Here is a 22,645-nt window from a genome sequence, read left to right as displayed (position 1 = left end):
CAGTTTCCCCTTGTGGACTTAAACCTAACAGCTCTTGAGTGCTTTCCTCTCTCTGCTCCCTGTGAACTGATGTGAAGACTCCAATAAATGAGTGGGAACCTCAGCTGGCCCCTCAGAGTGGCAGAGGAGGTGCTCAGAGCACAGCCAAAGTTTCTGTTGTTCTCTTTAAAAGTTTTCTTCTCTCCATGACCCGACATGAAAGAATCTTCTTAAAGAGTTTTGCTCATGGAATAAATATTTTGTCATTAAGTATGACTTGATGAATATTTCAGTCCTGGAGGGAGGGATGTTTTTAATGACGGAATAATCCAGTTGATACCATCAGGCATCATTAATGATCAGCTGCTCTGTTTGTGCCTCTGTGCCTTGAGCAAAACCATTCCTAACCCAGCGCGTTCATACCTGGTCTCTTCTGTGAGCACGTTGCTTCTTGGTCAAATCAAACCAGACATCTCAAAACCCTCTCAAAGGCAATTATTGAGCAGATTTTGGCAAGGCAAACTTGTCTAAAACTGACTTGCTGTTCTCAAGGGGTTTTGTGAATCTGCTGCCCTTCCCTGGTCTGTATTCCTGAACTGGACTTGATTCTGGGGAAGCAGAAAGGAAGATGATCACGTTCCTTGGGATCGCTTTTAGGGCAGTTTGGAGCTTGTGTCAGCACAGAGCTTGGTGTAATTCCGTGAACACTGAGGCTTGGAAACCCAGAGAAGCTTTTAAGGGCTGCTGTCCTGAGGTGTCTCCATCTCTGCTGGGAGCTGGTGGCTGCTCTCCCAACTTCCGAGGGAGCGCGGCTTCGGTGTGACTCAGCTTTACAAGAACACTGCTTGAAGCGACGCTAATCCCGACTGCTCCAGGGTTTTGTTTGCCCAATATCCTTCGCAGAGAGCCGGGTGTCCTTTGTTCTCCTCTCAGACGAGGCAGGACTGAGTCCGGGCCGAAGGAATGACGGAATGCCCCTGGAATGTGATGTGTCACATCTGGGAAAAAAGGGCTTCCAAAAAGTCCAGCTCGCCCTTTATTTGGGGGTGGATGGAACTGAAACGTCTTTGGGAGGTGGGAAAGAAGGGAAAAAGAAAGAAAAGCCTGGCTAGGTTTGAAATTCATGTTGCTGATCTTTTTTTAGAAATAACTGAGAATGTAATAAAAAGCCCCACAGTCTGGGAGCTTTGGATGGCAACATTTCTGAGTCAGAAAGAGGATTTTTGGATGCAGCTGGAAATCATTGTAATTGCTGCGTGTGAGCCAAGAAATAAAGTGTGTTTGGAAGCAGCTGCAGAGTTCATATCCTGCTGCAAGGATGGGAAAGTTGCTGGTTTTCCAGCCTTTTCCCTTTTGGGTGTTGCAGAACCTTAGAATCATGGAATATCCTGGGCTGGAAGGGAACTCCTGCTCCCCTCCCGTGGTTATCAGCTGTGGATTTACCTGGCTGTGCACAGGTGTTCTCCAGGTGGTTCTTCCCTCTCCCTCGGGATAAAGGGAGTGCCTAGAGCTGTTGGGCCCTTCATGGACATTTTGGGCTGCATTTTGGGTTCTGTGTGCCCAGGAGCAGAGTGGCATCCACAGCCTGCTGGGATGGAGACTTGTGGAAGACTCTTCTGGCTTTAGATGGTAACTGAGGAGAAAAATATTGATTAATAGAAATGACTGAGAGAATAACTGAGTGTGTTGAATAATAAAGGCAGCAGAGCCATAATTAGCATCCTCTCAGTGACTCCTGGATTTTGGGAATGTGCAGCAGCGCAGCTGCCAAGGTCCCTTTAAAGTCGGGTGTGTTGCAGCAAGCACAGGATGATCACAGCAATGAGCAATCTTCCTATTGTCTCACTCCCCTGGAAGTTGAAATGGAGAATTAATCCTCTGCTCCATTGTCAGCCCCTACCTTCTGCCAGGCTTCTTCCTCTCCTCACTGCGAATATTCAGCTGAGGTTTTAAGTGTGAGGGGAAAGTAAGATTGGCGTTTTGAGCTGTTAAATGAGGTTGATCAGCTTGGTGGTGGGTGGGAGAAACGTGCTCTGGGGCTAAGAATTTGCTATTAGTGGTTAACAGGACCCTTCTTGCCAGACCTGTGAAAATTCCCTTCAGTCAGGCAGGAACTTTTTGGTTAAAAATCACCTGATGGTTTATTGTTGCAGTAATTAGGAGAAGCACAGGGGTTGGGGGAAGGTGGCATCTTTTCCCCTTCTCCTGAAGTTTGGGTTTGCTGGGAGGGAATTAGGGCTGTAAATCTCTGCTCTGCAAAAGGCACGAAGCAAAGAAATGGAACTCCTGGAATCTCTGCAGGATGAGGAATGTCGGTCTGAGCAGACCTGGGGATGTGCAGTTCTGGCTGACCTGCTGGTGAGGAACTCTAATCCTTTTTCCTGGCTTTTGGCAGAGTCAGGAAAAAGACGCCGATGACGTTTTCCAAAAATACATCCCTCCCTCTGCAGAACACACAGGGCACGGTGAGGATGCAATAATTCAGCAGGAGGGCCTGGCTGCAGCCTGCATCCCTCATTCCAGGAGTTAAAACCTTGAGAAGCAGCAGATCAATTTCTGCTGTGTCTGCTCCACTCCCATCCACAACTGGCAGCAGGAGCAGGAGGGATGATTGTCCTGTAACAGGAGAAGCAGCTCACAGATTGCCAATATAATTGCCTGCTTTAATTAATTTCACCTTCTTGCCTCTGATATTAGAACGTGAAAGGCAAAGTTGCTATTTTTACAGCAATGCACATGTAATTAGTACAAAACCCACCCAGGGCATGGAAATCCAAGCTGGAACGTTTGGTGACAAATGCAAATTCCAGCCTCAATATTTTCCTCTGCTTGGCAGTGAATCAATGCTGGGAAAAAGATGCACAACAAGTCCTCCTGCTTTTCAGTGGATTTAACCACTGCATTTTCAGAAAACTGAAGGAATCTGTGCTTTTCGGTGGATTTAACTACTGCATTTTCAGAAAACTGGAGGAATCTGTGCTTTGTGGCAGACTTAACCACTGCATTTTCAGAAAACTGGAGGAATCCATGGTTTTTGTGGATTTAACCACTGCATTGTCTTTGATTCCATGGGTTTCTGGCCTCACAGTTCCAGCTGAGCTCTAAGAAGTGTTGCAGTAGCAACAGAGATGGTTGTGGTGGTGCTCAGGGAGTCTGTTCATGGGATTCTTTTTTGTCTGTGCTATCCAAAGGTTATTTTCCAGGAGTGTAATTCCTGTTGTCCCAATAGACCAGGCAGGTCTGCAGTGCAGTGCAGTGCAGTCTCTGTTCAAAGAGGGGCACACACTTGGCTTTCCCTCTCCCCCCAAACTCAAACCAAATCCATGTAGATAGATGTGTATCCTCATTTTTCCAGAATCTTTTCATTTAATATTGTCAAAATCTGGGGTTTCTGTAAAGGCTTGCAGTGCTTAAAAACAGGATTTTTTTTTTAAACACCTAATCCAATAACTGTAGAATGCCAGGACATATTGAGTTGGGAGGGACCATAAAATCATCTCATGCCATGGGAGAGTGGAAGGTGTCCCTGCCCGTGCAGGGGCTGGAATGGGATGAGCTTTGGGGTCTCTGCCAGCCCAAAGCTCTGTGATTCCATAATTCTATGTGTGACAGAGCAGAAGGAATGCTGATCCCGATAAAAGTGGAGATGGCTCTTGTTCCCTTGCAGACCCAGTGTTCCTGGTTTGAGGGAGACCATCTGCTCTGCATTTCCAGTAACTGTCATCCTCCCACAGCCATCAGAACACTTGTGATTTGGAGGGGAAAAAAGCCACTTTTCTCTATAATGAACACTTTGCACATCATGTCTTTCAGATGGGAAGAGGAGCTGACGAGAAGGATGAGCCTGGAATCTATGGTGGAAACCTTGCGAGAGGTGAGGCTCTGCCCCCTTTGCCATGCTGGTAAAGGGGGTAAACTTTATTTGGCTTTTAATTAAAAACCTGGCTTCTGGCTAGAGCAGCCGTGCTGCTGTAGGGGACAGTGTTAATGTTGGGAAGCTGGAGCAGGAAATGATGACGTTTGTGCAAAGTGGAAGGAGGAGGTGGAAGTTATGGTGGGGGACAACAATTAAATTTCGCTAAAGAATTAAGTTTCATTCTAAACCACTTTTTCCCTGGTGCCTTCTCAGGCTGAGTGAGGAGCTTTGCTGGGCTCTTCCCTCTCACCTCCCGGGTGTTTTCCCTTGCAGGAGGCTCAGGAAGCAGAAGCTCTCCAGGAGGAGCTGAATGAGAAGATTGAGAGGCTGAAAGCAGAACTTGTGGTCTTTAAGGGTCTGATGAGTGATGTAAGTACAGGGGGCTCTCTGCGGGTGTGTGTGTCCTGCACATGGCTTCATCCGTGGCCAGGTGATTAATTAGTGAGTGCTGCTGTGTAATTAGTGGTGGCTGCTGGGATCTAATGCATCAGACAGATCCCCCTGCCTGCTTCCTGTCTGGTCTGTGTGGAGATGCATTAACGCTGCTTAGCCCATAACCAGGACTGCTCCCTCCCTCCCCATCCCCACCGGGGCAGGGCCAGCACTCGGAGCTGGGAAAAAGCCTTGGAGAGCTCCCAGACTGGGCTGCAGGGTTCCCCACTGGGCAGCACCAGGAGCTGCTGGCACGGGGATTTGGCCCCCAGTTACACAAGAAAATCCTGTTCTGAAGGAACACAGTGTATGGAATCATGGAATGGTTTGGGTTGGAAGGAGCTTAAAGATCATCCTGTCCCACCCCTGCCATGGGCAGGGACACCTTCCAGTGTCCCAGGGTGCTCCAAGCCCTGTCCAGCCTGGCCTTGGGCACTCCCAGGGATCCAGGGGCAGCTTCTCTGGATAATCTGTGCCAGGCCCTCCCCACCCTCACAAGTGTTTCCCACCTGCCTTAATGAAGCTCTGCAAAAATGAATCCAGTAATCCTGGTTCAGGTATTCACTTTGCTTCCAGGGCTGGTTCAACCTAATGGCTTAAAAAAAAAAAAGAAAAAAAACCCCTTGTTTTCTCAGGAATTTCCTCATGTCTCCTTAGATTTTGAGTTCTCTTCAAAGCCAGAGGATCTTTTCGGCTGTGGCTGGATAATATTTTTATATTTTAACAGTGAGAGCATGTACTCATGCAGATACCTGGAAAGATGAGCCAGGTGAACATGAAGGTGCCTCTCAGTAAGTCTGAGGTAGTGCTGAAGCCACTGGTGTAAGGAATAAACACTGTCACGCTGATTTATTCTGTCATCTTTGCACACAACAACCTTCTCCTGACTTTACACAAACCTGCAGAACTCGCTCCCGGGTGTCAAATCCATTCTCTCAGGGCCACTAGATCTGCTCATGGGAAATTTGGCAATTAGCTGTGTCTCCTTCTGGTGGTTAATCGAGGCTGGCCATGCTTGATGAGAGGCAGCCTGCAAGGCAGAAGCTGCTCGGGGCTGTGGCTTTGTTTCACCGAGGAGCTGATGTTGCTCCGTGTGTACAAAAAGGGAGGTGGTGGGGAAGGCAAACATCCTCCTGGGCTCAGGGAAAGTGCTCTGGGCTCTGCAAGCTTTAAGGGAGGAAAGTACCCAAGGAAAGCTCTGGGAGTGCTTGTTTCAAACCTCACTGGGTAAATATTTAGAAGAGAGAAGTGCAAGATGTTGGCACGTGGCTCTTTGCTTCCTGCAGATAAGGATCACCGGTTCAGCGGATAAGGTTGTGTCGAGTGTGTCAGTGGTGAGAGATTTCTTTTCCTCAGTGTGTCTGGAAAACAGAAATCTCCAAAGGTGGTTGACATGGGCTGGAGTAATAATTTCTGTGTAATAATTTCAAACAAAAAGCTCAGATTCTAGAGGTAGTTCACAGGGCCTGGAGAGGACTCTGTGTAATAATTTAAAACAACAATCTCAGACTCTAAGGGTGATTGACAGGGGCTGGAGAAGACTCTGTGTAATGATTTCAAACAAAAAAGTTAGGAAAAAGCAAACCAAAGCAACCAAAAGCCCAAAGCTTTCCTCTTAGAAAGGGGATTTGGTGTTTAAGAATGGTCTGCAAGGGGTTTTTCCACTTTCCTGTCCCAAGTGGAAGCATTGCTTAGGAGTGGGACTGTCCAACAGAGTGAGTCTGGACTAGGATGGAAAATATGCTTTTGGGATTTTTTAATATTTCTTCACAAGCAGCCAGATGCTCTGTCTGAGTGGGAGCATCTCTTAGGAATTAGAACTACTACAAGGCAGGATTTTTCATGCAGAATTTTTCCTGCAGAATTTTTGCTGGGCTGGAAGCCAGGTTAGTGCCAGTGAGGAGTGTTCTCTGTGCCAAGGTTTTCATGGATCTCTTCAGATCCAGTCATGATCTGATGGTCCCATGCTCTGTGTGCAGTTTCTGTGTGGCCTGGATTCTGGTTGAACTGCAGCTCCTCCTTGCAGGCACAGGTTTTCTGTCTGAAAGAGGGGAAGTTTTGCATCCTCACCAGGTTTTAGATTCCATTCTGCTCTGCACACGCTGCGCTGGGGGGTTTTCTCCATTTTTAAAGTGTTATTTATGGAATCCCAGAATGGTTTGGGATGGAAGGGAGCTTCAGGACAATCCAGTGCCACCCCCTGCCATGGGCAGGGACACTTCCCACTATCCCAGGTGGCTCCAAGCCCTGTCCAGCCTGACCTTGGACACTGCCAGGGATCCAGGGGCAGCCACAGCTTCTCTGGGCATTCCATTGTCCCACCCTGTTCCTGACCCGTCGAGGCTCCCCTTGCCACACTGAGCAGTTGTTTTGGGGTGGGTGCAGGTTTTTTTTGGTGGCAGATCCCTGTGAGCTGGAAGTTTGTGAGTCTCAGGGGTGAGAGTTCCCTGTGAGCTGTGGAGTCCCTGGGACTGCCCGTGCTCTGTCCCCCCGGAGCACAGGGTGATAGTTGTTGAGCCATGGTGTGGCCTGGGGTTCCAGAGATACTGAGGGGTATCTCCTCTTGCCTGAACTGTCTAATAATAGAAGGTAACCCCTGCTGTCCTTCCTGCAGCCCATGACAGACCTGGACACAAAGATCCAAGAAAAGGCCATGAAGGTGGACATGGACATCTGCCGCCGAATCGATATCACGGCCAAGCTGTGCGATGTCGCGCAGCAGCGCAACTCGGAAGACGTTTCCAAGATTTTCCAGGTGATTAGGCCCTGACTTTTCCATAGGGTAGGGCAGGAGGGAGCAGTGCTGAGCAATGTGGTCAGGTCATTTGCCTTTTCTTGAACTCTCTCTATCCCTCGCTGTCAGTGTAGCTCTGCCGCAGGAGCTGCTGCAGCGCCAGGAGCACAGAGTGCAGAGTTTTAAAAAAAAGAAGTCCCAGGATGATCTTTAAGCCATGCTGTGAGTCTGATGTTAGTCTGCACTGAATGCAGGGACAAAAAGGCAGTGTGACAGGGTCTAGGTTTGTATAATTACTCCCTCCCATTTGTTCCCTTCACAAGTGAGAGGTTTTAAGCTCGTGGAACTGTCATCTGAATGTTCTTATTTCTGGCTTGAGCCCCATGGCCAGAAATAACATTTCTGTGATGGTGAGCTCTGGCTGCTCCATGAGACACAAGCTACAGTTGCTTTCCTTGGAGCTCCTTGGTGCTAGAAGGAAAGTCCTTTAATTTGCTGCAAAAGCCAGCAATGACAGCTCTGCCTGGAGCAAAGCTGCCACTCCCAGTGCAGCTGCTCTTGTCACAAGTGCAGTTTCAGCCCTGATGAACCCACCTTCCTTCTGCTTCCATCTCAATGTCTCTTGTTCAGGCTTTCAGTCAATCTGCTGCTTTTCTGTGGATAGTGATGCCACACAGTGTGCTAAATGCTGTCCAAAAACACTGTCAAAGATCCTTGTGATCTCTACAGGTGAAGTTACCGAAATGTTTGATGGGTTTTTCCCCTTATGTTCCCCAAAAGGCTCAAACTTCCTCAGAGCAGAATTATTTCTGTGGCAAGTTGAGCCACTGCACTGTGCCAGTGGTTGCTTCTTGTCTCTGAGGAGAATTGGTGAGTCCTTCTGCTCAGAGGTGGCTGCAGAGCACACTCCTGGTCAGGCCTGCAGGGTTGGAATGACCAGGACAGCAAGGGATGGTTTGTGTGCCCAGCAGAGGGAAAGCTGCCAGAGGTGGAGACTGGATTGTGTGGTTGTGGCGCCAGGTGGGAGCATCCTCTGGGATCCTTTGGGATCTGGGAGCATCCTCTGTGTTTCCAGCCTGTTGTGATCCTGTGGGATCTCTCTGTGTTCCCAGCCCTCTGGGATCCTCTGGGATCTGGGATCTCTCTGTGTTCCCAGCACTCTGGGATCTTGTGGGATTTGGGATTTCTCTGTGTTCCCAGCCCTCTGGGATCTTCTGGGATCTCTCTGTGCCCCTTGCAGGGGTGTCCCTTGAGTTCCCTGAACTTCCTTTCTTGGAGGCTCTCCAGGCTTTTCCATGGCTCAGCCAACCTTTCTTGTGTCTGCCTGAGGATTCTTAATCTACTGCTAGGGTGGGGATGCCCCTGGAATAAAGGCTCTCTGGAAAGGTTTCCTGTCTGTTCCTTGCTGGGGTTCTGTGCTGGAGCCACACCTGTGGCGGTGCAGGAGAGGGAGAGTTCTGTCACTGCTCTCTGCCCAGGCACTGCTGCCCACTCCCGCTTTGCCCTGGCTCATTCCAGCCTCTGCATGTCCCCTGGCAGCTCCAGGCCAGGCTCAGGGAGAGATGAGCATCCCCAGAGCGCTGGCAGCCTGCAGCTTGCTTTGCTCTTCCCAGTTGCTTCCCTGTGCTCTGTGTCCACCCCTCCTTCAGGCACAATTCCCATCGTCAATCCGGGCAGGGAATCCCTGGATTTCCTGGGAGCTGCCAGTCAGTCACACCCACTCAAACCTAACACCCTTCTGCACTCCCACCCCTGACCTCCCAGTGCCCCTCAGCCCAGCCCTGTGGTCACTGCTGCTCTCTCCACCCAAGGTGGCCTCCAAGAAGAAGGAGAGGAAGCTCACGTCTGACGAGGAGCTGTCAGAGCAGGACGCCGACAATGGGAGGTTCTCGGATGATGAGGTCAGCTGCTCCCTCAACATCACGGATGAGATGAAGAGGATGTTCAACCAGCTGTGAGTATCCCGGGAAAACTGCTCCTGGCAGGCAGCCTGAGCCCCAGAACCCCTGAGCTGGCAGCCTGGCACAGGCTGGAAGGGTTTGGGGACGTTCAAATAAAATCAAGGGATTTCTGCTCCTCCCTCAGATGGGAGGAACTGCAGAGGATGTGAAAAATACAAATGAGTTGTGCTACTCCGTGTTGCTGCAAAAGAGAAAAAATGGAACAAAAAAGGGTCAAACCCAGCAGTCTATTCTGTGTGTTTGGCTGAGTATTTGATTTCTAGTTTGCTGCTGCTTGGCTGGATAGAACTTAAACTGAAAGCTCAGTTTGGAGTGGATATAAACTTCTCAAGTTTTTTTGGGATGTTTTTCAGCTGGGCAGTAGGCAAATGGGAGTGGAAGATCAGTGGGCAACAGTTTATAGATTTCAGGAATGCTGGTGTTACCAGCTGTGCTGCAAATACCCAAACTGGAAAAATTGGAGTTTATTTTGCCTAAAGCTTTACCCCTAAACCAAATCTTTTTGCCCAAAGCTTTATCCCAAGCCAAAGCTTTACCCCAAACCAAATTCCTCTCACAAAGGAAGTTTGTAGCAGCCAAGGAGGGTCTCTGTGCACATGGTGCTGCCCTGAGCAGTGCAGGGAGGTGGCTGGAGATATTCCCTGTGTTCCCTTCTCACCAAGGACAGGGTGGAGGTGGCCCCAGCCTGGGGAGGCTTTTGGGGATCTCTGCTATTTTCTTTTGGCAGAGAAAAGCCCCAGGAAGCACCGTGGGTCTGACTGCAGCTCTCGGTGAGGTGTGGGGTGTCTGCTGCCTGCTCCTGCAGAGCTCCAGTGCTTTCCCAGCCAGTGCAGGACAGGATTCCATGTGGAGGAGTATCCAGGGAATGAGCTAAGAACCACCAACTCCCCTTCTGTTGTCAGACATAGCTAGGAGTTCTGTGTTCAGAGCGAGTGTTTCCTCCTTTCTGCCTGAATTCCCTGTGTGGGAGGGATGGTTTGTGCAAAAGCTGTAGACAAGTCCCCTTGTTAGGACTTTTTTAGGCCCTTAGCAGTAATCAGTGTAATAAATACAGATTTTTTCACTTCTTCACTGCTGAATTCAGTGTCACAGCAGGTAATGTGTGGATTTTTTTAAAAAGCAAGAAGCTAAAATAAACCTACTAGTTTGGTGATGCATTTTGTTTTTAATTTTGTTCCCAAACTTCCCCTGTGATACCCAGTTTTTATTGGTCCTGCTAATGAAATTCTTTGGAAATTCTGAATTTCCTGGTCCTACTACACATGGGACAAAGTGCTACAGGAGTCTTGCTTTGTCAGGTTGGGGTGGTGTGGACAAGTGTTGGCTCATTGGGGATGGGCTTGGGGTCTTTGTGAAGTAGAAAACAATAGTTTAGAAACAGATAATTTATAGAGGAGCTTATAGCATTAACAGAAACAAATTCCACTTGCCTTTTAGCTGTAATTAACTTAATTTTAAGAGTTAAGTTGTAAAAAAATCAAACTGCCGTGGATTTTGAGCAGTGTGTGAGGTCAGCCCAGGAGCCTTTGTGCTCTCTGAGCAGGACAGGTCTTGCAAAAAGAAAATTGTTTGAAGAAGTGGAATTGAAAAAGGCACAATCATGAATGTCCAAGTTTTTTAAATGACATTTTTACAGTGCTGCTGATACAGACAAACCTCCTGTCCCTTGCCGAGCTCTGCAGCCTCCTGGGACAGCATCGGGCTGCTTCCCGAGATGTTATCAGCTCAGAGGAAGTGAGCTAAAGTCATAAAAATGCATCAGCCTGGAATCCAGGCTGCTTAGGGAGCAATTCCAGCTCTTTGTCAGGGCTCCTTAACCACGATGAGAAACAGCTACCGGGCTGTGCTCTGCCCTCTGCAACTTTCCTTTATTGCACAAGGTTTGCGCAGGTCATGGTGTGAAAGGCCACTGCTTGCTCTGCCTTCAGGAGTGTGTGTGCTCCTCTGCACATCCCTTCAGGGCTCAACCTTTTCATCCTCATTCCCTTCAGACCCTGTGTTCTGAGGAGAACCTCTGGCTGAACTCCCCCGTGAAATCAGCCTGGGTTCTGTGCCCTGCAGCATTCCTGTGAAATCAGCCTGGGTTCTGTGCCTTGTGACATTCCCTGTGAAATCAGCCTGGGTTCTGTGCCCTGCAGCATTCCTTTGAAATCAGCCTGGGTTCTGTGCCCTGTAACATTCCCATTAAATCAGCCCAGGTTCTGTGCCCTGTAAAATTCCCATGAAATCAGCCTGGGTTCTGTGCCTTATAACATTCCCATGAAATCAGCCCAGATTCTGTACCTTGTAACATCCCCCATGCCATGTTTGGGCTCCTTTGCCCACGGAGGAGAGGAACAGCTCCAAACATTTTTGTGGTTTTGCAAACAGGGGAAACTACTGTGCAGCTCCATCTGGAGGGCAGAGCCAGGCCTTGTGCTGGGAGCAGCAGCTCCAACAAGGAGCTTTTATTCTGCTTTGGGGTGGCAGAGAGCCCAGCAAAGAGGGACTCGGGCAGTGGCACAGGCTGTTTGTAAAAGCTGTGAGGATTTCCAGCCGCTGCATTGTCCCCTCATTCAGCTCTCATAGCCCATTTTTCTAGACAATTAATTAAAGGGCCGAGGGAGTGGGGCTGGAGTGGTTTCATTAATGCCTGTTCTGTTCTCTCAGCCGCGAGACGTTTGATTTTGATGACGACTGTGACAGTTTAACATGGGAGGAGAACGAGGAAACACTGCTGCTTTGGGAAGACTTCACCAACTGCAATCCCTCAATTGACCTCCAAGGAGAGGTGAGTTCATTCCCATTATTTTCTCCAACTCTTCAGTGCAGAAACTCAACTACTCTTTTAACCACTCGAGCCTGTGGGTGTTTGACTGGTGATCTAGTTTGCCACACAAACCTGCTTTGATTTTAAAATCCTCTTAGCGCTTCTTCTCTGTGGTTGACTTTCAGTCTGTGCAATCAGTTTCTTGGCCGACCTTTACTTCCTTGGCTCCTTTAACCTGAGTATTTAAAAGTACCAAGTGAGAGGCAGAAGATCCAAGGTGTCTGTTCTGGGAGCATCAGGGAATCTGTCACCCTTTCTCTAAAGCTCTGGGCTGACAGGGAGTAGAGTTAGATTGGATATTAGGAAAAAATCCTTCCCTGGGAGGGTGGGGAGGCCCTGGCACAGATTGCCCAGGGGCTGTGGCTGCCCCTGGATCCCTGCAAGTGTCCAAGGCCAGGTTGTGTGGGGCTTGGAGCAGCCTGGGACAGTGCAAGGTGTCCCTGCCCATGGCAGGGGTGGCACTGGATGGGCTTTGAGATCCTTCCCAGACCCAAACCAGTCTGGGACTCTGTGATCTTCCCCACAGCACCTCACTTTCTCTCTGCGTTATCATTCCCACTTTAATGATAATGATGTGTGGAGAGCAGGGAATGGATTGCAGTTATTCCTGTGGGGAGCAAAGCAGCCTCGGTGTGGTCTGTGGAGGGTGTTAAAGGATGTAAATCTCATCCCAGACAAAGAACCTGTGGCTGCAGGACCACGAAAAGCCCCAGGGATCCTCTGAACCCGTGAATCTCGTGCTTCCCTCTGCCCAGTCAGTGGGGATCTCCTGGCATTGGTGGGTAATGAACAGCTTCCCTTTAATCCCTGCGATCCCAGGGAAAGGCAACTTGCTGCCTTATCCAGCCACTCCTGAGCCTTCCTAAAGCAGCCTGGAGAGGGCTGGGATGGGAATGAGCTGGGAATGAGCTGGGAATGGCTGTTCCTGCATCACTGAGTGGGAAATAATCCTGCAGCCTCCCCGGAGAGGGAGGATGCTGAGGCAGCAGCAGCCTCGGGAATATTTTCTTGTGCTGCCAGGGGGTGTTGGTGTCCCACCTCCCCGTTTGGGGATCAGCCAGCCATGTGCAGCACTCGCAGGCTGTGGGGATTACTGGGAAGTGCTGGGGCTGCAGAAACGGCGGAGCAGGAGAGTGGCAGAGGGATAAGGAGGAGCAGGAGAGTGGCAGTGATAACGAGACGAGGCAGAGTGGCAGTGATAACGAGGAGCCGCGCTGGAATTAATGACAGGCTCATTTGCATATGCCGGGCGTGCCTGCCTAAGCACAGCCATCACAGCGATAGTGCCGAGCCCCGGCCCCGCACGAGCAAACTCTAAAGATTTTAAGAAGCTTAAATCCTTCTAAATGAAAATTATACAAGGAAAGGGTAGATTTGGCTTGTAGATGGAGGTTCAGAATAAAGCCTGCTCCGGCTGTGCCTGCTCTTTAACATGTGCTTTACATGCCTGAATCTTCCTTCCGTGGGTTTTATTCCTTTCAAGTTCTTACACGCTGCCCTCGCCACCTTCTTTTATGACCTTCCTCCCTAAAGCTCTTCTGCATATAAAAGGATCAGTGGGATGATTCTTGTAACTCCAGGCTGGATAGCCTGGTGTGGGTACCAGCAATGAGCCCTGTAAATCTGCCACAGATGTGGCCAAAGCATGGAAACCCAATTAACACTGATTGGTGCAGTCGTGTGTTAATTTGATGATAATTTTTTAATGGAAAACAGAGGTGGTTGAAGAGCTGAAAGAGGGAACGGTGAGATTGTGGTGCCTTTTCGTACAGCACAAAGTGGCTCTGTATGTTTGGGAGCCCAGACTGTGCTGTCAATCCAAAGCAGGAGCTTTCCTTTGGGACAGCATTTGGGACTGCTTTATCCAGCAGTGCAGTGAGAAATTCCAGTGGGAATCAGTGCATGCACGGGAGGTGCTGGAGAGCAGTGAGATGGAATTGGAAAATGAGAATTCCAGTGCAAAGCTGCGAGTAGCAGTATGGTCAATGCAGACAAAATTAAAAGTTTCATGGCTGGAGAGCAATTCCAGTCTGTCCAAGTGTGATCAGGCTGTGAAAGGCTTAGGAAAATCCAAGGGTTTGGTGCTTTGGAATGCATCAGGTGCATGGGTTTAATTGCTGGAGCTTTGATCAGACTTCTTTGTGTGTCTAGAGCTGTGGTCATGGCACAGAAATGTGTTTTCCTGGTATTCCAGTTTGCAGAAGAATATTCCTTGCCTGTGTAAAAATAGTGCATCCTTTAAAAAAATCAGTGCATGAAGGAACACAATAACCTGCATTTCCAGGGGAGGTTAAATAAAATCTCCAGTCTGCTGCTGAATTCTTTTCGTTCCCTGCTAAGTCTTTGTGTCCTCCTTTCCCCTGCAGGAAGAAAACCTGGGAAACTTGATCCATGAAACAGAGTCTTTCTTCAAAACGAGAGACAAGGAATACCAGGAGACAATAGGGCAGATAGAGGTAAGGAAGGGAATTGTTCCTAATGGATGGACAGAAGCACAGTGCTCTGCTCTGCTCTGGGGTGTCCCAGAGGGAAGGAGGAATGTCCATATATCTAAGAATGCAAAGGCATTTCCTTCTGACATACCCTGGGGATATTCCTGAATGCCATTCTCTGTACTATTATTGCTCCATACCACAGCACTGAGCATAAATCTGAGGCTGCTGGAGAGAGAACCTGCGGGACAAAAGGACTAAAACACATTATTATTCTTTTTTTTCCCCCTTTGTTCTGCATATCCACCCTCACCCTAGGAAATGCTTCCCAAGACAGGGCCTCACAGGTTGCCAGAAACAGCAGCTGGAGCTTCTCAAAATCTCTACCCTGCCTCCAACATGCTCTCATTAATTCCTGCCTGTTGACAAACAAGGTGCCAAGAGCAGGAAAAACCCTCCAGGGCTGTGTAAAACCAGCGTGGAGCTCTGATTGTGATGCCTGACAGGCTTACCTGAAACAGAGGCTAGACAAAGTTAAGAGAATAAAAAGCAGTTGTATTTATTGAAGGCCTTCATGTGCATTTAGGGCACTCACAGCCCACCCAGGGGCTACACCCAAAATGGACAGTGGGTCACAAGTTTTTCATACTTTATAAGTTTTGTCCATTTGCATATCAGGGGTTAATCCTCCAATTACAGCTTCAGGTGATGAAGTCAATTACTCCAAGTTTGCTCCCCCCAATTAATTCACTGCTGTTTACATATCTTGGGCTCTGAGACAATGAGGTGTCCTTGAGTTTTGAGCTTAGAGAGGAACTGTTTTGTCTAAAAATGAGAGAACAGCAGCTCAGCACCCTATACGAAGTCCAGAGTTATACACTAAAGAGTTACAGGATTACAGATACATGGAAAAATATAGAAGCTAAAATCCTAAGGCACCAATTTCACCCCTTCCTGAGCTGATGAATGCATTGGCAGTAGGGAGCAGTGAGGTTAAATGTGCACTGTGGGGTGTTTCAGTGGGCTCTAGGCAGCTGTGGCATCCCCAGCAGGGTGGGAAGGGCAGGGGAGCTGGCATTGCAGCTCCCCCAGGGCTGATTCTCTCCCCTTCCTCCCCCAGCTGGAACTGGCCACAGCCAAGAGTGACATGAACAGGCACCTGCACGAGTACATGGAGATGTGCAGCATGAAGAGGGGGCTGGATGTGCAGATGGAAACCTGCCGGCGGCTCATCAAGGGCACGGCTGACAGGTAACACAATCCCCTGCTCCAGGAGGATCCTCTGCTCCTCTTTGCTGCCAGCCTGGCCTCAAGGCAGCACAGTCACTAGATGGCTTTGTCCTTTGGAGACTCTTGTATCCCAGGATCAGCCTTGAAGGGGGCCTGGGGCAGAGTGTGGGGTCCTACACCTTCTAACAGCTCAAAGGATTCAAAGCTGCTCCTAAACACAGGGAGCTCCAACCCGGGTGGACTTCCAGTCCTTAACATCTCAGATTTAGAACTCTTAAACACCCAAATCAAATCTCGACTCTGGACTTACATGAGGAAGTTGTTTTTTAATCTTCTCATGTGTTAAGAACCTTAGACTATGAGGGATTTCTCTTATCTCTTGCTCAACCCCAGTAGAACAAGATGATAAACTTTCAATTTTCAGGGCTCTGGGTATTAGGGAGGCTGAGAGCCTCTGTAGGAGACTTTGCTCTCCATTTCCCCATCAGTAAACTTGGTACAGCTTCTGTGTTTGTGTAGGGGATGGGTGGTGTGGCAGCTTGATTTTACTCCTGATATTTACTGTAAACCCAATATTTAATGTTAATTAAGGGATTTTAAATAGCTTGGGGTGTGCCAGTGTTTAATGTTAATAAAGGGGTTTTTAAATAATAATATGAAGGGACAGTGACTGTTTTCTTTTAAGGTTTTCCTTTTCCTTCTGCCATTGACATTTAATTTTTTGGCCCCACCTTTCCCTGCGTTTCCCTGCAGGAATTCTCCATCCCCCAGCTCCGTAGCCAGCAGCGACTCAGGAAACACAGACGAAATCCAGGATGATTTGGACAGAGAGACGGACGTGGAGCCCATGGTCAGCTGATAGAAAGCAGGAGAATTCCAGACAAGGGGAAGCTGGAGAGCAAAGATTCCAAACCAATTGCTGGGGGAAAGGTGAAAGACTCGTGAGCCCCTGAGAGGCTCTCTGAGGACTCATTCCTACACGCATCCCCTCCCACCCAAGGATTGGTGCTGTACATTTCTATTGTTCTACAAACCATAAATGCAGAGTCCTGTAGGGAAACACGGTGTTTTAATTGTGCCTTTGCCCCAAGCTGAGCCTCTTGGAGCTCCAGTGGAATATTAATAGCAGGTGTTTTTATAAAATATGTTATTAAAAAAAAAAAAAGCCAACCAAAGCTGGTAGCAGCAGAGGATGGTGCTGCAAAGGCTCTGGGTACTTCAATAAGCTGCTGGTTTTATTGAGCTGCTGCGCTGATTGGCAAAAGTAACACTGGCAAAAAGAGCAGCAAACCCAAGACAATTATGGTGCAATTACCAATGTCTGGCACAAAAAAAAAAAAATTGCCTCCAAATTGAACTGCAAACGTTTAAAAGTAATGGTGGGTTTGGAGCCAGCTCGTGGGGTGAAGCAGTTCTACAATATTCAGAGGGTTTTCTTCATTCCACCTTGTGGGGTGAGGGAGCCTTTGGGATGTGTCCAAGGTTTCTGCTGGACTCCAGGACCTGGAGGAGCAGGACTCAGCTTGGTGGCAAAGCAGGTGGGCACAGGAGGGGTCACTGGGGGGGGACTATCACTGATTAACTACTATGCAAAAACAAAAAAAAAGCTCGCCTTATTTATATGGAATGTTTGGTCCCTGCTGGGCTACAGTTATCTCTTGGGAAAAGGAAAGCTAAACCCACATTTGCACACGTAGTTGTCTGTAGAGCTTCTTTTGAGGTGGAATGTCATATCACAATGCCTTTGTTTCCAGGGATCGGACTGGGAGGGCAGTCAGCCCTTCAGGTCCGGCTTGGTTTGTGTCTTTTTTCAGGGTTTTTTTTTAATGTTTGCAGATTTTCCTTTGCTGACAGGGAGATAACTCCATTTTATGCTGCTTCCATGGTGTGTAGAGTGGGATAGTTGAAGCATCAGGATAAACTGACATAGGTGTAGGCTGGAGACAGGACTTTGAGAGAGCTCCAGACTGCTGTTCTTTGGGAAAGCTGAACATTGGGAAATGCTGGAATCCTTTTTAGGGCAGAGCAAACTGAACCCCAAACTGCTGCTGCCCTAGAACTGGGGAGGAACAGCCACGTGCTTTCTCTGTGAGAAAGTGGCAAGACCTTGGCTTTGCCCATCTTTCTGTATTTTTACCCAGGAAAAGCAGCATCAAAAATCAGATGGCCCGGTGGTGCTTGAGGAAACTCCAGCATCACCGAGCTCTTCATGGTTACATTGGGAATTGTAGCACCTCAGCCAGGTAAAAACAGGGTATAAACCTCAGCCAATAATTTTGTTTGTTTTTAGACCAAGACTAGGAGAGTAGTTGATACTGCCCAAAGCCAGCTGTGGAGTTAAGCAGTGGTTGTGAGACTCGGAGTAAATACCAAATGTGTTTGTTTTTCCTGCCAGGAAGCTTTAAAAGGGCTGTGCAGGAGCAGTGCTAGGGCTGGACAGGGAAAATCCCAATTCCAGCACCCTCTCAGTGTTATGGAAAGGCAAAGTGGCCAATCCTGTGAGCTTCCCAAGTGGTGTTCCCAAGGCTCTGATGTATTGATCCAGGATCTGTGGAGCTGCACTGTGAGCAAACAGCCAGCTGGATCCATGCTGCTTCATTCCATAAGGAGCACAGGTGTCTTGGAAAATGGCTCCTTCCTGGGTGGAAATGTCTGTCTGGCATGGCCACGGAGAGGGGCAGGACCTGAGAGGCTTCCTGTTGGAGCTGTGGGCACAGGAATGTTTTCCCCTTGGAGTCTCCTGGAGTTCAGATCCATCTCCTGCTTTGAGGCCACCTGGGTCAAACTGTGTTTTCCAGACCGGGAAGGAGGGACCAGGCTGATCCACTGGGATCCACAGCTGATGTGGATCCAAGGATATCCCTGTGGTGTCCTTACTGGTGGCAATGCTCAGTGCAGAGGAGGTGACAACTCCTTGGATCCCAGGCTGTTGGTGAGAGGCTTTCCAAAGCCTGTGTTGTCCTGTAAATGTAGATAACTTTTCTCTGGAAGAGAAACCTCATTCCAAAGTGCTCATTCCTGTTCTTTCTTAGGTGGCCAAAGTGGTAAATGTGATGTTCACTAGGGCTGCAAGCTGGGGGGTGGGCAGAGGGCTCTTTGGGGTGTTTTTTGGAGGGGGCTGGGACTGCATGTTTGAAATGTGTAACTGGAAGGGTTTGGAGCCTGTCTGAACTTCAGCTGCTCCCCAGGAGCCTCTCGTGAGGCTGGGGCAGTGTCTGCCAAGGCTGGTTGATGTCTGTGGTGCTCTGGGGGCTTGCTGGGCACAGTGGATCAGCCTCCTGCAGGATCACCCTGGCTCTGCTCCACTCAGGAATGCTGCTGGCACCGGAGAATCCCCACAGCCATCAGGTTGTGCTGCTGCCCCGCCGTGGGTTTGGGATTTCTCCTTCAAACTCAGCATCCCAGCAGGAAAAAGGCTGAGTGTTCCCAGCTCTGTGGTGCTGAGGGCAGGGAATTCCCGAGGCAGGAATTCAGTGTGGGGTGGGGAGGAGGAGGAGCACCTGGATGGGGTGATGTGAGGGATGTGGGGTGTAGTAGAGGGTGTAGGACTCACGTGCACGGGGGTGATGTGTAGGACAGTAGATTCCCATGGGTGTTGGTGTCTCTTATAACCACATGTAATCCATTTTTAGAGAAGAAAAGGTGTTTTCATACTCGGGGTCGGGGGTTTATTTTCATTTGAGGCTGGACCAACCTTTTGGGGGCAGCTGGGGTTGGTCCTTGGGGTTTCCCTGGGAGGTCGCTGGTTCCAAGTCCATGCTGCTGCTCCTGCTCTGTGTGGCACCACTCCAGAAACCAGATCACAGCTTGCCAGAGAAAAAAAAAAGGAATTTAATTGTAAAAATGCTGGAAATGATTTTGATGACCTCTTTCTTTTTTCCTTTGTAAAGCTGTAAATACTTTATTTTTGTTTTCTATTCTTAATGCGGTGTCATATTGACACTTTTTTAGATTTACAATCAGAAAATCCTCCTCATTGTTTCTCATTTTTTAAAAGGGGATTTCAAGGAAGCAAATTTTTTTGCTCGTTAGCAGTGTAATAATAGATCAAATTCCTAAAATGGGTTTGTACAAAAATGTTTTCAGTAAACAAATGGCAGTTTGTGGATGCATGTTGTTCAAAAATGTCCAAAGAATAATGTGGTACAAATGTTTTAAAGAATAATGTGGTACAAACATGTTTTTCAAAGACTTAGTGATGATCATCTTAGTTCACACAATGAAAAAAACAAAATTCTTTAAAAAAATGTGTTTGGGGGGGAATGTAATGAAACATCTAAGCTAAATGTGTAATCTATTTATAAAAACACAGTATATATTCTATTTTTATTAGAGGTTTTTAAAGATTTCTGTTAGCAGATGCAATTGTTCCCTTGTAAAGTCTCTCCTGCTCTGATGGGACCCCCAAATTCTCCAATGGTTTTGAGAGCCAACGTGGAAATCACCGGGACAGGTTTAGCTGTGGAGCACTCGCAGGTCGCTTCCTCCAGGGGAGGCCAACAGGCTCAGCAGCTTTTCTGCCACTGCAGAATTGTTGCTGCTTCCCTGGGATTTTATTTCTCCCCCTGAGTGGGAGGAGCCTGCTGGAATCTCTCAGGACCTCCTGAATCCCGGGGGGCACAGCAGGGCAGGGGTTAAATTCTGCCCCAGCCTGGGACACAAATCATGTTTGCCTGTACCTGTAGAAATCGGGATTAACTCAACAAAACAAAACAACAGATGGGAATCGTGCCTGAATATGCATCTAAAGCTGCTTCCAAAGTGAGATTATATTAATTTTCTTTTCCGTGATCATTCCTGCCAGCAAAAACATGAATTGGCTCCCCGGCCAGGGCTTGGCTGAGGAAAAGCCACAGCGGCCATGGGTGCTCCTGGAGCTCCTTCCCGGTGTTTCCCTTGGCTCTGGGAGCATGGGAAGGATGTTTGTTTTGGAAGAGCTGCAGTGCTGGGAGGTCTCTGGTTCACGTTCGAGTGCTTCATTTTAGAGCTGGATGTTTAAGCAGTGATTTGTCTCGGCCAAATTAAGACATCCCAGTGCTTCCGTGGGGCAGGAACACCCCAGCGAGGATTTCCCGCCTTCGGCTTCAGGACTTTTGGGTTTTTTTATCCTTTTGCACGGGTCCAGGACTCGGCTGCAGGGGAACACGTCGCTTTTAAAGCTCTTTGCCCTCGGTGTCGCCACCCAAACGCTTGATTTTTAGCTTTTTCGTGGAAGGTAACTTTGTGTCCGTTTGAGTTTTAACCGGGAAACAAAATAGCCAAGGAGGCAGCGGTGTCCCGGTGGGAACAGCCGGGAGGGGAGGTGAGCTGGAAGCACCACCGGCCGAATTCCCGGTGGGAATGGAGTGCCAGCCCTGAGGGCTTCACACCCTTGGCAGAGGAGTGAAGAAACACTCGAGCCTTCCCTTTTGTCTGTTTTTGTGTGAGTTCAGTGTCCTCAGACCCTTCTGCGTTCGCAGGAGCCTTTCCAAGCTTCTCTTTTGAAGGAGCAGCAAATTGTGTTTAAGAAGTGGTTGTTTGATTGTTGAAATCACCATTCCCTCCTAATTTGAGGCACTCCAACAGTGAAGCACTTCGGAAGGGGGTGCTGGTGGATCTGGCCAGCTCCCTTTTTTTTGGGAAATGATGATGTAAATGCTTAAAACACCCCCTGGGGTGGCTCCAAACTTGTATAGTTTCACGGTGCCACAAACCCAGTGGGGCTGCCCAGACTGCCACCCCTGAAACCCGAAATTTCCATTTCGCTGGAGAGGGTTTGCGGGTGGTTAAACCTCGGTCACTAAACAAACACACTCCTCGTGTAACGTGGTTTCACCAACACACACACAATCCAGTCCTTGAAACACCTTCCTGTGGTTAAACGTAGCTACCTTCTGCCAAAAATGATTATTTATTATTTATGGTGTTCAAGTGGAGGGTATTGATGACTCTTCCCTCCTGCTGTGTCACTTCTTGTCGGTTCCTCTTTAGGTCACGTAAGGGTTTCTGTTGTCCCTGCGACAACAAACTACTGATGGTGTGGGAACGCCCCTGGTTACCGTCCCCGTGTAAATATTGTGCTTTATATTCTGTATATTAGCGAATTTTAATGAAAAAGACTGGACTGCTGAGGCTGTTGGAGCCCTGGTGGGGAGAGGCCGGAGGATGACCCAGCTCCCGTGCTCCAGAGTGGGGATGGAGCTGGAATGCTGTGCTGGGAACCCGCAATGGGACACCACCGGTGGATATGGGACCATGAAAGGCTTCGAGAATCCAATCCACGGCACGAGGAGCCCGGAAAACTCCCTCAGCCAGAGCCGCAGCCACCCGCCCTCCTCTGAGCTCGGCGGGTTTGCTCCATTTCCCTTTTTTTAGTGCCAAAACCGACCCCACCGCCCCCTCCCCGCTCTGCTGCGGGCTGCTCCGGTGTCCGTGCCGCTCCGTCCCTCCGTCCTGCCCGGGCTGCGGCTCAACGCTGGCCATGAACCACCGGGGCTCTGCGAGACAGGGGCGGGAGGTGTCCAGGTGTCCAGCAAACGGGTCCTGCTCCTTTCTCTGGTGATGAGGAAAACCACAAAAAACTATCAAATAAATACCAAACTCCTGGTTGAACGGCTCTGTGTGTTCATTCTCGGGGTGCAAATCGCCTCGAAAGAGAAGGGATTTGGGTCTGAGGAGGGAGGGATCGACCTCGTTCCCTAGTATCCAACCAGCCCGGGTGATTTGGGGTCCTAAAATAGCCCAGACTCCCCTCAAAATTAGGGTCTTTCAGCTGCTGCTCTTGAAACATGACTCTCCTTGGAAACAAAAATCCCCCGTGCACACCTCAGCCTTCTCCTCACCCCGTGCCCCAGCCAGGCCCCACTTTTGGGTAAGATCCCTCTCTTTTGGGTAATTCTCGGTTCCCAAAGGGGCTCTCGGTTGATTTGCTCTCTCTCCCCGCTCAGGTCCGCTCCCGAGGCCGGGGCCCACCGAGCCGTGCGCCCAGCCCCAGCCGCTCCTTCGCCCAGGGCTGCTCTTGTTGTTTTTCCCAATTTCCCTTTTTGAATGATTTTTGGCTCCTTCCCCGCCCCGCCCCCTCCCGCGTGCCGCGCGCGCCACCGCCCCCCGCTGCGGGCGCAACCATCCCGGCGCGGGGGGAGCCGCCGGGGGGACACCGCACTGCCACCCCGC

The 22,645-nt window shown here is 49.2% G+C and overlaps 1 protein-coding gene and 1 long non-coding RNA gene across 3 annotated transcripts in view; one reads left to right on the top strand and one right to left on the bottom strand.

Moving 5' to 3' along the window:
* The window catches only part of IFFO2 (intermediate filament family orphan 2), a 42,245-nt gene extending 20,161 nt beyond the window's left edge, over nucleotides 1–22,084 (top strand). Inside the window, exons 2-9 of one of the 2 annotated variants that reach the window (XM_085080336.1) lie at nucleotides 3,793–3,853; nucleotides 4,169–4,264; nucleotides 6,942–7,082; nucleotides 8,873–9,015; nucleotides 11,672–11,792; nucleotides 14,198–14,287; nucleotides 15,384–15,514; nucleotides 16,247–22,084. In XM_085080336.1, the coding sequence (XP_084936462.1) occupies nucleotides 3,793–3,853; nucleotides 4,169–4,264; nucleotides 6,942–7,082; nucleotides 8,873–9,015; nucleotides 11,672–11,792; nucleotides 14,198–14,287; nucleotides 15,384–15,514; nucleotides 16,247–16,352 (889 nt within the window). In that variant the 3' untranslated portion in view covers nucleotides 16,353–22,084. The remainder of the gene's footprint in view (nucleotides 1–3,792; nucleotides 3,854–4,168; nucleotides 4,265–6,941; nucleotides 7,083–8,872; nucleotides 9,016–11,671; nucleotides 11,793–14,197; nucleotides 14,288–15,383; nucleotides 15,515–16,246) is intronic. The other variant, XM_085080337.1, reaches the window with a different exon arrangement.
* Nucleotides 21,350–22,438, bottom strand: LOC146428408 (uncharacterized). Its single transcript, XR_014856180.1, has 2 exons — nucleotides 22,163–22,438; nucleotides 21,350–22,027 (listed from the first exon to the last, which is right to left on the bottom strand). It is a non-coding gene; the product is annotated as an uncharacterized LOC146428408 (long non-coding RNA).
* Between the last annotated feature and the right edge of the window lie 207 nt (nucleotides 22,439–22,645).

Source organism: Lichenostomus cassidix, chromosome 21, assembly GCF_008360975.1.
Source record: "Lichenostomus cassidix isolate B80296 chromosome 21, HeHo_3.0, whole genome shotgun sequence".
Taxonomy (NCBI): Eukaryota; Metazoa; Chordata; class Aves; order Passeriformes; family Meliphagidae; genus Lichenostomus; species Lichenostomus cassidix.
This window is presented reverse-complemented; position numbering and strand designations above follow the sequence as displayed.